The 14,959-nt window shown below is 47.3% G+C and overlaps 1 protein-coding gene across 12 annotated transcripts in view; it reads right to left on the reverse strand.

Annotated features, from left to right (window-relative positions):
• Positions 1–14,959, reverse strand: part of ARHGEF9 (Cdc42 guanine nucleotide exchange factor 9) — a 236,819-nt gene that overhangs the window by 17,431 nt on the left and 204,429 nt on the right. For all 12 annotated transcript variants that reach the window (XM_080366128.1, XM_080366132.1, XM_080366133.1 and 9 more), the window contains one exon: positions 13,442–13,573. In XM_080366128.1, coding sequence (XP_080222254.1) covers positions 13,442–13,573 — 132 coding nt within the window. The remainder of the gene's footprint in view (positions 1–13,441; positions 13,574–14,959) is intronic.

Genomic DNA, 14,959 nt, shown 5'->3' on the forward strand with positions numbered 1-14,959 from the left:
AGCCCTCTGCCTCCAGCTTGGAAGGAACTTTCTGGTGAAGAAACAGCCCCTGGAGTGGGGGCAAGGCCCAGAGGAGAGCAAGGTGCTGACACGGAGGAAGATGGAACCGTTCAAAGAGGTACAGGAAAGCTAAAGAGCTCAGAGCAAGGCATACCTGATGTCACCCGAGTGCGGGTCGCTGCCCTGCGCCAACAGCGCGTTTCCTTCATCCTTCCGCTAAAGAAGGACCGTTCCCCACTTGCTGACCACAAACTCCAACACCGGCACCCCAAGTTTTTAAGAGATCCTTTGCTTTTCACAGAGTGGCAGAGCACATTCACGTCTCGGTGGATAGCACGTGTCCACACGCGGAAGACACTTCGTACACAGCTGGTTTTGAGAAAGTTCAGCCCATACAGCACACTAAGAACTGTAACAGATGCCATTTTTAATGGGCTAGGCATTTCCTAGCTTCTCCCTTCCTCTCCTCGTCTTGCCAACACTCAAGAAATGCATATTATTTCCCAACTGACTAAATTTTAATGCCCATATTATGGGAGGCATAATAATTATTTGATCTGTGGACATTTGATCACATATGTTCCTACAGCTCTTAAAGAATAACACATTACTTAGCCTCCTTAGTGAAGCATAGGCATCTCCAAATGCACTTGGCTTACACTGTAACTGATTTCAATAAAATGTAAGGAATTCATTGGGGCTCCATGAGATATGCACAGCAAACAAGGCCAAACCTCCGTTTTAAGGAGCTTTTTATGCATGTGGACAAGAGAATAACAATTCAGGGAACATGCTGGCAATGAAAGTAATGCTGCTTCCCGTGATTCCTGCCAGACGCAGACGGAAAGCCTGTAGCAGTACTGAGAAATGGACCTTGCTGTTCAGCACACCGTTTTTGTCGAGCACAGGACTACCTTCCCTTTCTTCGAGCACGTAAGCTGAATCAAACAAGCACACACAAGATGAAGGAAAGCAGGTGTGTGGCTGAGGATGAAAATGGATTGTTTAAACAGACTGGGATAAGAACTGTATGTCAGAAAGACAAAGCACATACGTATACACAAAATGGAGATTTATCAGCTATAGAAGTAGCCACACTGTCAAAAGGAGCTCAGGCTTCGAGGAGAGCAGAAATGGCAGCTGGGACAGGCTGTTGCTGTTGCTCCTGATTATCCCAGAGGTAACACATGAGACAGTTAGGAAGAAATTATTAAGATAGAGAATTTACCTTTGTTTATATGCTGGCTATATTAGTATAGTATGATGTATTATCCTGTCCATAGTCAAGCCAGGATGACGACTAGATGGCTTACATGGCCCCATTCTGACTGTCATACAAAATTATTTTTTGTAGTTAAATCGGATAAGTGCAAGAAAATACAAAAAGACACACTAAAAAAGACTCTCAAAACCTGATCGCTGGGGAAAGGCCAAAGAAATGGGAGTAATCTAGAAAGGACATAAATAAAAAGAAATGTGCTACTGGTACTCCAGAATGTGAAAGCTGCTTCTCTTCTAAGGATGCTGGTGATCAATTCTTCTCCATTTTGATTGTGGCTTGGCTTAATTTACCGCAAGGGGGAATAGGGTGAGATACGTGGGAAAAAATCTTTGTAGCTCTAAGACTAGTTAAACACTAGAACAGACAAAATAGGGAAGTCTTGGGACAGCATTCCGTGGAGATTTTCAAAAATAAGGTTAGACAAATATCCATCAGAGATGATCTGAGTATACTTAATCCTGCGAAGGGAATAGCTAATCTCCTGGGGTCCTTCCCAGCTCTGTATTTTGATGATGTCTAAGGGAGAGGTGGCAGATGGAGGAGAAAATGGGATGAGAGCCGGCAGGATTAGCATGGACTGCAGGGGTGGTACGGGAGAAGCCCCAAGGCGCAGACCAGGCCAGTGAGCGTGAGGAGCAGCGACAAACCTGCAGTCTCTGCACACAGCATCCAGAGTGCGTTGCACGGCTCTTACGGAAATTGATGCATCTAGGTCATTTGCACTTATTTGTCTAAATATGATCTTTTTTTACCCTACAGCTTCTATGATTTCCTTTTCTTTCCCTCGCTGAGGTTAATTAAGCTCTTCTGAATAACGCTCTGCAGTCTGTTCACGTAATACTACTAAGGATTCACAAGGAAAAGATGAAGCCAAAAAAAGTAGCATTTGATGGGAGCACAAAACAAAGTTTTGACACATTACGTAAACCTACCACAGTTCTGCTCTCTGCATTTGCTTTGTCGGAGGTTACAGCTGAAGTGCTTGTGCCTGAGGTAGCGGCTGTGCTCAGGGAGATGTACCTGCCTGTGCGACCTGCTTAGGCAACCTTCTCCTGCTCTCACGCTGCCTTAAATATCCCCATTTCACTGTCCTCTCTCTGAAGGGGTGGGGGAGGACAACTTTCTGTAGCTGCACTTGAAAGAAACATATCTCATTTGTGACCATCGTAAGGAAGCCAAAGCTGGAGTTTAATTCGAAAACCTGGAGATCAGAAGTTGGGATGTGGCTTCCACAATGAGTTATGCACCTACCCCCAAATTATTGGGGTGGCTATAGATATCTGTAAAAAGGACTGCATCCGTAAATCAGACTGTTCAGTAATTCTTACTGTTACATCGACTGCTACTTGTCTTGAGCACTGCTTTCTCCTCCTGCTCTCTAGCTTTAATCAATCACTTTTCTTCTGCCACGAGTACCCCAGGCCACAGCTGCATATGCCGGGCACTGCCTTTGCATGCTGTGGTTGTGCAGGACCCTGTACAAGTCAAACCCTCCCGTGATACTGCAGAGGAAATGTAACATGAATCACAAGCAGGGCAATCTGCCTGTGCTGTCGATCGCTACTGCAAAATGACATTAGAATTAAAAGCTGTTCAACGGCTTAAGCAGCGCACAGCACCTAAGGAGGAAATTTCCTCCTCTGTCAGAGGGCACAGGTAAGCACTTGAGAGGACCGAGCCTGGTACGTGTCCTGGGTCATTTGGTCCTGTTGGCTTTGCATGCATCCATCCTCATGCGTTTCAGAAACTATTCGTATTTATTTCTTAGTGGCTGGCATGCAAGAATGGATGGGGAGATCTTAAGTAAGGGTTATGATTTTAGGATGGCACATTTTTTTCAAGTGCTATGGTTTACTCCATGCTAGGTCACACTCTACTTCTCACACATAAAACAAATCAATCTACAAAACGCAAGTGGAGAAAGAGCCATTTCCAGCCGTGAGTCATTAGATCCCTCTTAGGAGCTGACAATATATAAGATGCCAACCACAGAATAATCCTTTACAAGTTTATTATTGCGTATGTAGGTTATTGGTTCTCCTGTTATTAAAATCCTGTGTAGTCCAATGGCAAAGTAGTTTCAAAGTGACGCGGGGAGGAACTGTGTGCACGGCTGCAGCCAGACCTACAGAGCACAGCTCCCGAGCCTGGCAGGGCTGGCTGCGCACCCTCAGGTGAAAGGCAATTTCTCCCTCAGACCTTCCCCCTCTATAATGGGATAACGGCATTTGCTTCTTTTACAGGGCAACTGGGAGGTGTAAATAAGTAATCAGTGAAAAACACATTGAAAGCCTTTGATGGTGGATCTTTAACAGCTCAAAGCCTTGTAAGAACAGCTTAGCGTTACACGTGCTCTGGGGTTTGGAGCTGGCAGAGCAAAGGAAGGCGGAGAGGAGGCTCTGCAGGCACCAGTGCAGCCCAGCACAGACCCCTCCATCCCTCCTGCAAGGCAAAGGGCAACTGAGTAACATGCCACAGGGTGGCTCTTCTGCTGGGGGTTGTCACTCCATCCCATCCCGGTCCCTTTACAGAAGATCATCCTAATAGAGGTCTGAGATCTTCCTGCCGCACTGAGTGGGGGTGACAGCGCAAAGGTGCACTAGGGGGTTCTCCCCTCACTCCTCCCCACCTGAGATCATGGTGTGGGGTGAGGAGCGTTGCTGGTGAAGCAACAGCCCTTGCAAGCACTCATGGGGTGGGAAGGCTGAGCGTGTTATACTGCATACGCACAGATAAAGCAAAGCCAGAGCTCACCTGAAATGACTGATAATTGAAACGTAACACAGACAAGGCAGCAAGGTAGCAGCGTGCTCGGTGTAAGAAGCAGCAGTCCCTGAAGACTGTTTTTGCCCAGAAGATGATGAGTTCTTCAGGTACCAAAGGAGAATGGGCATCCGAGGATGAGGCTGCAGAGGGACCCCCCTACAGGCAAGCTCTACAGCTTGGTGAATAGTTGATCTTGAAACAGTTGATGAATAGTTAATAACTGATGCTGAAATTGGGAAAAGACTAAACCAGGGTCCATAATAACTGCACCCAAACACCAGCCCATGATTTGGAAAAGGCAGAGGTCTGGAAAAGGCTGAGCTGTCTTTTGCACTAAGAAGTGGGTGTCAGACCCCTCTCTGACAATTTCTCCTTGACCTGGGCAGTGACTGCAGAGCTGAACAGAAGAAGCAGAGGGAGTGAGCAGAGTTTTTCAGTTTACTCCTGAAATTTGTCCTGATTTTCCTGCCTGCCTGCCTGCTCTCTATCTTCACTCTGCCCAGCCTGCCGTGAGCAATGAGAGCATGGCACACTGCCACTTTGCCATGTCTTTGGGTATCTTTAGTCATAAGGGCTTTCAACGTTCTTTGGCTTTTTAAAAAAAGATTCAGAGCCTACATTTTTAAAATCTAATTTACCTTAAAGCAACCCTTTGAAGAAAGCAGCCCAGCTTGCTTTTCATGAACACCAAAGATACAGTTTTCCGTAGCATTAATTCATTTAACTTAACCCTACTGCAAGCTGATTGTTACGACGGGACAGTTACACACTGCTCTCATCAACCTGGCCAGAGCTGAGTGCATTGCAAAACTAGGCCTCAAGTGAGACCCTCAACTCAATGAACCCTTTTTTGTGTTTTTGTCCTAAATATTCTTGATATCAGAAAATAAATCTAAGTCCTGCTAAGTGGCTGTCAGCTTTGCCGTTGCCCTGTCGGACACAGCGGTTTGGGCTGAGCCAGCCTTTAGGGGCAGGGAAATGGGGTCTGTGCAGTGCCACCTGAAAATGCGATGAGGGACGGACCACATTAGGAAGAGGAGGATGTTAACACCACCTCCCCGACACAACCTCGGCCACTCGCTTCCTACCACTAACTTCCTAGGATGGGCCAAATTGTGGCAAGTTTCCCCAGGGGCTGCCGTGGGAAGAGGGGAGCCGAAATCTCTGTGCTATCAGTTTACGTAACTCCTCCTCGCACAAGGACAGCTGTGCTGGGGAGGTCGGCAGATTCCTGCCAAATTATTCAGCAGTGTCTGTCTCCTGAATTGGGAAAGAGACATTTGATTCATCCTTGCCAGCTCCATGAAGCTGCAGTGTGGGATCCGAGTGGGGGAGGACTGGAGCTGAAAGCATTTATGTGGAAATGCTATTTTTGTTGAATGTATTTAGTGGAACATCAGTGGCATTTTGATGCCTTGTTCCACCTCAAGCCCAGTCACACTGGCTGCGAAGCAGTGAGGCGAGGGCGAGTGCACTTCCAAAGAACTAATAACAGGAAAAGACGGGAAACCCTGCTGCAGCCACGTCATTTGGTTTGGCCTCTCCAGTTTGTTCCCAGGGGCTTAAAATTGTGCTGCTGAAAGGCCACAGCAGAGGGAGGGTTAGATTTTCAGCTCTGGAGGTTTCACTTGTGGGCCAAACGTACACCCACTGCAATTACAGGAGCGATAAATTAGGCACAGAGTATATTGTATAGAATCTTGCATATCTGTATGGCTGCATGAGTAGGCTAAACCTGTTCTCTATGCAGAAAAGAGAACACAGACTGTGAGGGACTCTGAATTCAGCGTTTTCTGGATTTTACCATTGAATTAACAACTAACAACCTAAAGCCTTCTCCCGCCCTCCTCCAGCTGGCTTCTCTGGCCAACCCTGATGTTTTTCTCCCTACACCTCCCGCATCCCAGTGACCTCGCTGGAGTCTGCTCATTCCGCTCAGCTGTTGTACCCCGAGCAGCGAGGAGGCAGCTCCTGCCTCCCCCAGTCAGCAGAATGGCAGCAGACACCGAGTTGCTGGCTCTGGCCAGTCCAGCCCAGCAGCACCAGTCCTGCAAAACTGCACTCGGGGCACGTAACCGGCACATGCGCATCCCTGTAAAAGGGTCACTGAACAAATGCATTCAGGGCTATATTGACTATTAAAAGTTTTCTTGACTGTGCTATATCTGAAAGCCAAAGTACTTTTTTGTAACTGTTTTTAATATATATCCTGTCAATTGATGGAATTCATCCTTCATGTTCAGCTACCGGCTAGCCAAGGAGAATGACAGGAGGATCAAACTTCCTTGCCGTACTCTACAATCTGGACCCACAGGAACCTTGTCTGCAGACAGCACCGGCTGATCAGCTGGGCACGAACGTGGGGCTACATCAGTGGGGTGGCGGAAACACTGTTCTCTAAAAACTTCATTTCATACTTTGCTTCAGGGCTGTGGCCAAGCCACTGTGTTTTCTTTGGTTTTCTTCATGCCCATCTTACGCTATCGCACCGGCTCAAGCAGCAGCACGCCCTGCGGGTCCCTGCAGCCCACCCCCCAGCCTCTGCTGAGCCGCTGTTTGAAAACAGGCAAGCACAGCCTGACCCACCTTCCCACCCTGCTGCAGGCTGGACCCAGGCCTGACCCAAAACCTGGCATTTCAGGGAGATCTGTGTTACTGGGAAGGAAAGAGAATGGGTAGGAGGTGCTGCGAATGTCAAATGGTGTTCCTTGTGGGTCAAAAAGGCACTTAAAGTAATAAGAATTGTCCCAGTGCTGTTCTGTGTTTGCAAACAAGATTTTCGGCTAGCCCCTGAGACCTATTTAGCCTGTAATAAAAGCAGGGCTGTTGTTTTGGTGCAAAGATTACCTCAATGCTTTTAACAGAAGCGATATGGGAACTAGAACTAGACCTTCGTACACTGAAAGGGCTCAGAAATGTCTCTTTTATCTTCCCATTTGGAAACCTGAACTGCAATGGAGTTTGACAGGATTATTTTATTTACTCCATCTCCTATAGCACAGCTATTTCTGGCTGACTGTCTGGCTACTGCTATTAAACTGGTCTCATTTTGCTTATCCAACCTGCTTTGCTCTGAGAGCTCAAGGGAAGACAGCAATAGCAATAAATCACAAGCTGGAGTTTGCATTGCCTCTTGATTACAAGAGACACATAAAAAGTGCAAATGAAAACTAAATGTGCTTCATGCAGTCACTGATCTTTTTGCACTGTCAGAAAACACTAAACACAGAGCCCCATCAAGGACTGTTCAACTATTGGTGTAAGAAAAGCACAATTTGGTGCAGAAACTCCGTTAACCCTTCATACTTCATACTGTCATTTCCAGCCTAGTGCCACAGTGCTCTCCAGGCCATTGGGGAAATCCAAACTATTACCCACAACAGAAAAAAGAAGATCCTCATCTATTACATGATAAGCACCTCGAGCAACCCCCAACATAACAAGCTATGATCATAATTAATGCTGCGTGTCACAGTCCTGGATGTTAAGTACTATGATTTGCTAATTTAAAGCATCTTGGTGTCAAACTCTTTCAACTTCAGGGTGAACAGAAAAGTAGACCCTGTGCCTTTAAGGCAACATCTTTTAATGTTACCATCATCAAGGATTGACTTCATTTCTTGGTAATTATGGTTAGCATGTTGGAATATTTATTCTTCCTTCCTGATTACAGACATATGGTAAGTCAAACTGAGGCCAGCGCTTGCTTCCTACACAGTTTATTCCCTTCTTCCAGTAACCCAACTGAGACTCTCTTCTGAAGAAAGCACCACTTTGTCCTCAAGCACACTGCAATGTCCCAGCCTCTGGTTCAGGAAACACAGGCAGAAAATTTGTAAGGGGAGTCTGACATTAATCCAACAGCTGAAAGTTGCTCAGCTTTGCAAAGAATATCTAAAACACGAGCACTCCCAGTGGCTCTTTATCAGCAGCTGTAGACATCCAAACTCATGCAGTGCTCCCCTGTTGACACAGGTTCTGGAAACATTCTGCAGTACCTGCCGACACCCACTGGTGTTTAGTGTTCCGTTTATTGAACACCGAAATGGCCGACATGGGCATTTCATCTGACTGATCTCCTCACTTCTTAGCACCAGAAAATAATTCAGTGGTGATATTAGGAAGCGACCAGTGCTGTATCTGAAGGCAAAATCTAAGCTAAAGAGATTTATTTGTAAAGCTCAGAAACCATTTTTATTTGTGAATATCTTCCCACACAAGTTGCTTTGCAAGATGTTTGCCAGGAATGAAAGCTGGCTGCCATAGTGTCAGCTTCTCCACCTGCTGCTACTGCTCTTACTCATGCAGCCCTCACAAATCCTACTGCAAGTTTCCTGCTTAGAAGAAAGACTTAAATATACCCATACTGGCGGAAATAACATCTGTCAAGCCCATTTGAATGCAGCCCTTTACAATTACTCATTTTCACAAACTAGGTCTCTGCCTGAAGTCCCATCAGTTCTCCAAGCCGTGGGGGTCATGGTAATGCATTTGGGATTCCTCAGTCTGAGGCAGCAGAACTTACGCTGGCAACTCGGCCAGGGTCTGCGCTTTGCTGCTGCACCCGACCAGTGCCACCGCTCCTTTCCTGTCAGCTGAACTGTATTCATGGCTAGTTCATCGTGGTCATATTGATATAGTCATATAGTTCAACATAGTCACATTAATAACTACACTAATATCTGGTTCTTTGCGTGCAAATGAACCATCAACCAGGTAACCACCCAGCTGCCCGTACACTCATTCACAAAGACAGACCCTTGGCTCAGCTCATGCTGCAAAAGCTGTTGGAAAAAATCCCGGGAGATGCAGCCAGTGGGAAGACAAGGACATTCATGTTCAAGTAGCTGCCCCCACCAGCAGCTCTTGCTCCATCCCACCCCTCTGCTGAGCAGCAGATCACCTTTACGAGTAGAGCGAGCAATAAGATACAAGGGGGTGGTTCCAACCGGCAGGGATGTGTGCGCACCCGCTATTTCAAAAGGCCAGGCTGACACCGAAACCTTGCTTGAAATATTTGGGAACAGCTAATAAATACAGCGAGCTCCTGTCTGTCAGATGGCTGCCTGGCATTACTGATGACCTTCTGCAGGCATATCAAGCAGGGGAACAGCTAGGTGATACTCTCAAGAAAAATGACCCTGCGAGTCATCCCCCCTCACAGAAATGTCTCGGCCAGAGGTCCAACAAAAAAAGCCGCCGTAACCTTGAAACATTTTCAGACATCACCAGAAAGGTATGGCGCAGCTTCTGGGAAGTAGGGCATAAGGGCATATTCAAGGCAGACGGGGTTATTTGGAAATATGTTAATTGCTGCAGATTAAAAAAAAGCAGATAGCTGGATACCAGACGTACCTCCATAGCCAACAGACCTTGTTCCGCAGACACAGGCAACATGGGACAGATCAGCGGGAAAAAGAAACAAGGTAACCCCTGGTAGCAGACCAGAGGAGTCCTGCTGGAACTTTCCTAGGCTGTCTGCCTGTAAAGCTGATGGACCAAACAGGGACCAACAGATGAATGCGAGAAACAAAGATGGTTTTGAGAGTGTGGCCTGTGCCTTGTCTTTGGAGCCAGGCAAAGGAAGCAGAGCAGCCGCACCGCAGCCGTGTTCACTGCCTGCCACTGACAGCAGAACTGCCTGCAGGAAACCCAAACTTACACGGGACTGGGGGTTTGCACCCAGTGCTCACCTTTAACAATGGGTACAAAATGAGTTGTTACCGTGGCTATAGATAGAATTTTTTAATACTCCACCTGGGTTCAGCAGCAATACAGCCAGCCCAAAGGCTCAGCCACCTGCAATACCGGCACGAAGAAGGGTTGCAGGCATGCACGCAGCAGCGCGCTCTCTTGGGACTGATCAGCACCTGGGTTGGCTGGAAGCAGAATGCTGCTGAAATTTTGGCAGCAAAAGAGAAACTGACTTTCACTAGCTCTTTTCCAGGCACTGAAGTAATTCATATACCTCTTCCCAGACTTAACACACATCTACTGGTACCAGTGAATGCCACTAACGCCTAACCTCAGCCTACAGCAGCAAAGCTGATTCCAGCCAGTTTTGCCACATAGAAATTATTTCATCTTTCACTGCATGAACTAGTGAGCAGAAATCTGACATTCTTTGCAACGTGAGCCCACTGTGTAACAGGTTTTGCAGACAAGAGAGTTCAAAGGGAATGACAGAGAATACCAACATCCAAAATTGTCACAGAGCTTATGATATCGAACAGTATCTGCTCCATCAGAAACTCATTATCAGTCTCTATCAAACCACAGAATCCATATGTCTTACTAGAGGATTCAAGAGCAGAGCTGTTGCAGCTGCAAACATCCACCAGGGAGACAAACAGGTAACGAAGGCGAGGATGACATGCAGATAACTGCAGTGAAGATCTGGAGGAGGGGGAGATCTCGTTTGAAATACATGCTTGTCTTCTAGAGCCTCTCAGGATATCTAGCATACTTTCATCAAACTTAAGTATATGTGACATATTTAAATAAGGAATTTGTTTTAGTTCCTTATTTCTATAAAAAACTTTTTTGACCAATAAAGAGGTAAAATTCAACCATTATAATTAAAAAATAAATGTATTCTTAAATAGACTGTGTCATGATTCAGGATGTATCACACCTACTAATTTATTATATATGAAGAAAACCCACATAGGCAGAAGATCTTCCGAAGAGGAAGATTCACTGAGATGTGCCATTTTAAAGTGGTACCAAAGCTGAAAATTTTGACCAGGCTTATTGACCAAACAAACCTCATGCAAAACATAGGTCTGGCTGTCCACAAATTTCCTCACTGCCTGTGTCTAGAATAAGAGGGGTGCTGTTCAATCTGCTGCTTTGAAAACCTCTGAAGGACTTAATTTTCCCTGTACGCAAGGCAGAGGAGCTGCCAGACCTGGACCAGCTGAACTCTGAGACCTTCTGGAAATCTCAAACTTCCCCTTCTGGACTCAACTCCAGTTCCCTGAGGGCTTGCTGAAGTGGGACATGAACACATATTGCAAGCTCAGGCCGCTCTCAAGCACTGTAACCCCCACAACTGGGGCCAGGCTGTGCTGCAGATGACGCCAGGACATGGGGCTCTGCCCACACCTGGCCAGGCAGAGCTGGAACACCAGCACCTCGGCCAACCTGCTGCCTTCTTTCTGCTCTTGGGGACATGTGGGTCATACTTCATATCTCTCAGAGAAGCATTTTAAAGCATGGGGTAAGGAAGGACAGCCTCCGCTTCCTGCACCACGACACACATGGTGCTTCACTGAGGAAGCCCCAGGATATAGCGCACTGGCTCTAAAGCAGAGGTTATCCTGCTAGATGATTGCCTGCTGGGATCTGAAACAGCAAAGCCTGACGCAAGGGTCAAGACAACACAGGCTATAAATCATTCAGATTTGATTTATGTAAGATGTTTGATCCCAAAATGTGAGCTAACACTCCTCTGCATTCCATACTCTGACAATCTTTCTTAATAACACTCAAGGAGAACCCAGCCGTAACCCCATCTCCCCTCTTACCCCAACGTGCTGAAAAGCAACAACTCCAGTTTGATGCTAGAAAAAAAGAGATGCAGAAGGAGAACCTGCAATGAGGTATGAACCCTGTGCCCACGGTCCTGGGCTCACCAGATGACTTACCACCCTCTGCCCTGGCACCCTAAAGCTCAGTGGGCACACTGTCCCACAAGACCTCGGCTAGTGGCAGAAGAGCCCACCAGATCCTGACATGGAGCCAGTCTCTCTGCCAGGGAGCCCCAGACTACTGTGCTGGCTCCGAGACAGCTGAAATCTGCAGGGCGTCTTCCCATGAAGGCATCTCTTGTGCAGCATTGCCACACACATCACAAAATTCCTTTTGAATACATAAGGGAAGAAGGGCAGTGTCACACTAACGCTGTTTGCATACTGATACAACCTTCTGAGCCCCCGGCAGCCTGCTGTGAATCGCTGATGCTCTCCACCCATACTGATAACCACGACAATCCCAGCTCTGATTTTCCCAGGAGTTAAGGGAACGCTCACTATCCCTCTGGCTCAGACCCAGTGCAAGCCAAACTGGATGCTGACTTATGAAAGGGTCACAACCAAAGTGCAGGAGGTCAAGATTAAAAATTAAACCCAGCTGTGTACTTCCAGACTCGTTTTGACAGTTCTCTGAACATCTGACTCTGTTATTGTTGCTCTGTGGTTTGTTTTTTTTTTTTTTTACAGAGCCAGGAAAGAAGTAAAATGCACAGCAATGATGAGGGAAAAAATAAGCCCATGCATTCCAGGAGGCAAAATTTCAGTCAACCATGACTCAGGAGAAGAAAGTGCCACCCACTGAACGGCACAGGCCACAGCTCTGTACACCATGGTGGCAGCGGGCAGTGATGCCGTGGTGAGTCAGGACCCACCCCCACAGCCACCCACGCGCTTCCTGTGGTGCAGGGCACTCCTCGGAGGGCTGCCACGTGGTGCAGGTCCCACTCAACCTTTCCCTAGCATGTGAGATGAGACAGGAACGCAGTCCTGGTGTGTTTGGCTGGAGACATCTGCAGCTCACCCTCGCTGCCACTCGAAGCCTGTCCAGGGGACTCCCTCTGCACACTTATCTGTATGGCTGCAGTGAAAGTGTCAACGAATCCCTGGTCTCTCAGCAGACAGAGGCGTAGGGGACTTATGAGCTCTGGCACTGCACTGCGAACACTTGTGATGGTAATGAGCTGGGATCACCTTAGTGGGACTACAGCAATACAGCTATGATGCTGCTGCTTAACACAGTTGCTCCAGAACACATTTCACCTGCTGCTATTAATAGTACAACACAGTAACACCAGTATTCCTCACTGTCTGTCTCTACCTTCACGATGGGCTTAATGCCCTATAAAATCCAGCACAGCAGCTACATGAGGATGAGGCTTAAAATGCATTTCACCAAGTGACAGCACATATACCCTGCTACGGACCAGGCTTCTGCCTGATATTTCTTCGAAAGGCAGCAATCATGATTTTAATGCAGTAATTGAGTTGTCTGCCCAAGTGCCAGGCTTCATAGTTCACACAGAAATTCTAGGGCTATCTAATCCCAGATCATATGCTGCAGCCAAAATCCAAAAGTAGAAGTGAGGCAACGAGCCAAACAAGGGGCACATGAGAAAAAGGCATGAAACGAACAAGTGGAGGCTGGATTTGCATGAGCATAAAAATCCCTCTATCACACTATACTCACCATCCTGTAATTCAGTATTTCTAGCACGTGGGTTGCCCTTCCTCAGTGCTATCCATGTCCTCTTCTTGCACGTGTAGCAAATAGCCACCTTGCCCTAAAAACCATTTTGTACTGGGAAGCCTGTCCACAGCATGTCCTTAGCCATGCTGCTTTCTCCCTGGATGTCCTTACCTTCTTGCAGAGAACCATCTGGTGATCAAAGAGAAAGAAAACACGCTGCTGGTTCCGTCCATACGGCTGGTAAATCCAGGACATCTCTCCCGTGTAGATCAACTCTGAGCTGCGGTCCAAGATATCGTCTCCCTAGAGGGCACAGAGAACGAGGCCGAGTGAACCGCCACTCCCAGCCAGGGCAGTGGATACGTTTCTCTTTGCAGGATGGGAAGAAGTGATAATTAAATAAAATTTTGATCCTTCTGCACCTCTCAAAGCTACCACATCTGACTTCAGACCAGAAACTGGTAATATGGGATAATTCTGAAGGAAGGGATATAAATTAAGTGTGGACACCCAAAGCATGGTCATTACAGTTTGCATTGCAGTGAGGAGGGAGCTGCTCCAGACACTGCCCCTTCTCCCCTCTCCAGGTACCCCCAGACCCTGGATCCTGCTGCAGGTGCTGGTGGCATCCTGAGAGCAAAGCCTCGTCCTCCTGCCCACGACAGAACCACTTTGTATTCAGGGTAACAAATGCCTTGGCAACGCCTCCCTTTAGAATAGCATCCCAAAGCGCGTCCCCTCCTGAAATCCCAGGCCAGCTCCCAAGTCATCTACAGCGGGGTATCAGCTCCCCCCGCTCAGGAAGCTGCCAGAACCCACCCCTCCAGATTGTTGCCTCGCTTCCCACTCATTCAGGCAATTACCGTCCCTTCTCCCAGAGCTCCCCAGAGCTCCCCACCTCCAAAATTTGTCAGGATCACCCCAGCTCCTTGGGCAGCCCCCACCCCGGCCCCCGCTGGCACGGCCTCCCCAGCTGGCTGCCAGAATGCCCTCACCCTTTCTCTGCCTCTGGCTAACGCTTGTTTTCCTCTCTGATTTTTTTTTAAGGATTCACGAGCAGATGGTCTTGAAAACACAGCACACTCTCTCCCACTCTCAGAAAGAACAAATGCAGTCACCCTCCACTAATTGGGATGAGTTGGACTTTTTAAAAAGTTAATTAAAATCTATTTATTAAAAATGGGTGAATTCACCACCACCTGCCCTGTGGGCATCTCAGTTATCTCTCACTCTGAAAACACCACAGAAGGAACTGGGATGACTTCAGCTAAAAGGTAAGGAGCAGGATTCAGGAGCAAGTGAGAAAAAAGCTTGGTGTTTTTTTTTTTCTTTTTGGCTCTAAAGCTACTGCAGTTCTGGCTTTGATGACAAACTAGAACCAATTTCTGGGACAAGACCATCCCAGAATCTCAGCAAACAGCTTGTAAAGGTTCAGCCAGCTATGGGGGTATCTAGATAGACATGCTTTTCTGGTACTGCTTATGCTTGTAGGTGCCAAAGCAACCAAGAGTCATCCCCACTCCCAATTTCTTGGTGAGGATTTCAGACTGCTGTTCAGGTAAATGTGTAATTAACCTCTCAGCATTGATTGGAAGCGACTGCCTGAGTCCCTGGGCCCTGTGACAACAGCAACTTCATTAAGTCACTGCATCACCATGCCGCAGCACAGACTTTCAAATCACCTTAGCG

Source organism: Falco punctatus (assembly GCF_963210335.1).
Source record: "Falco punctatus genome assembly, chromosome: 15".
In the NCBI taxonomy this organism is placed as follows: Eukaryota; Metazoa; Chordata; class Aves; order Falconiformes; family Falconidae; genus Falco; species Falco punctatus.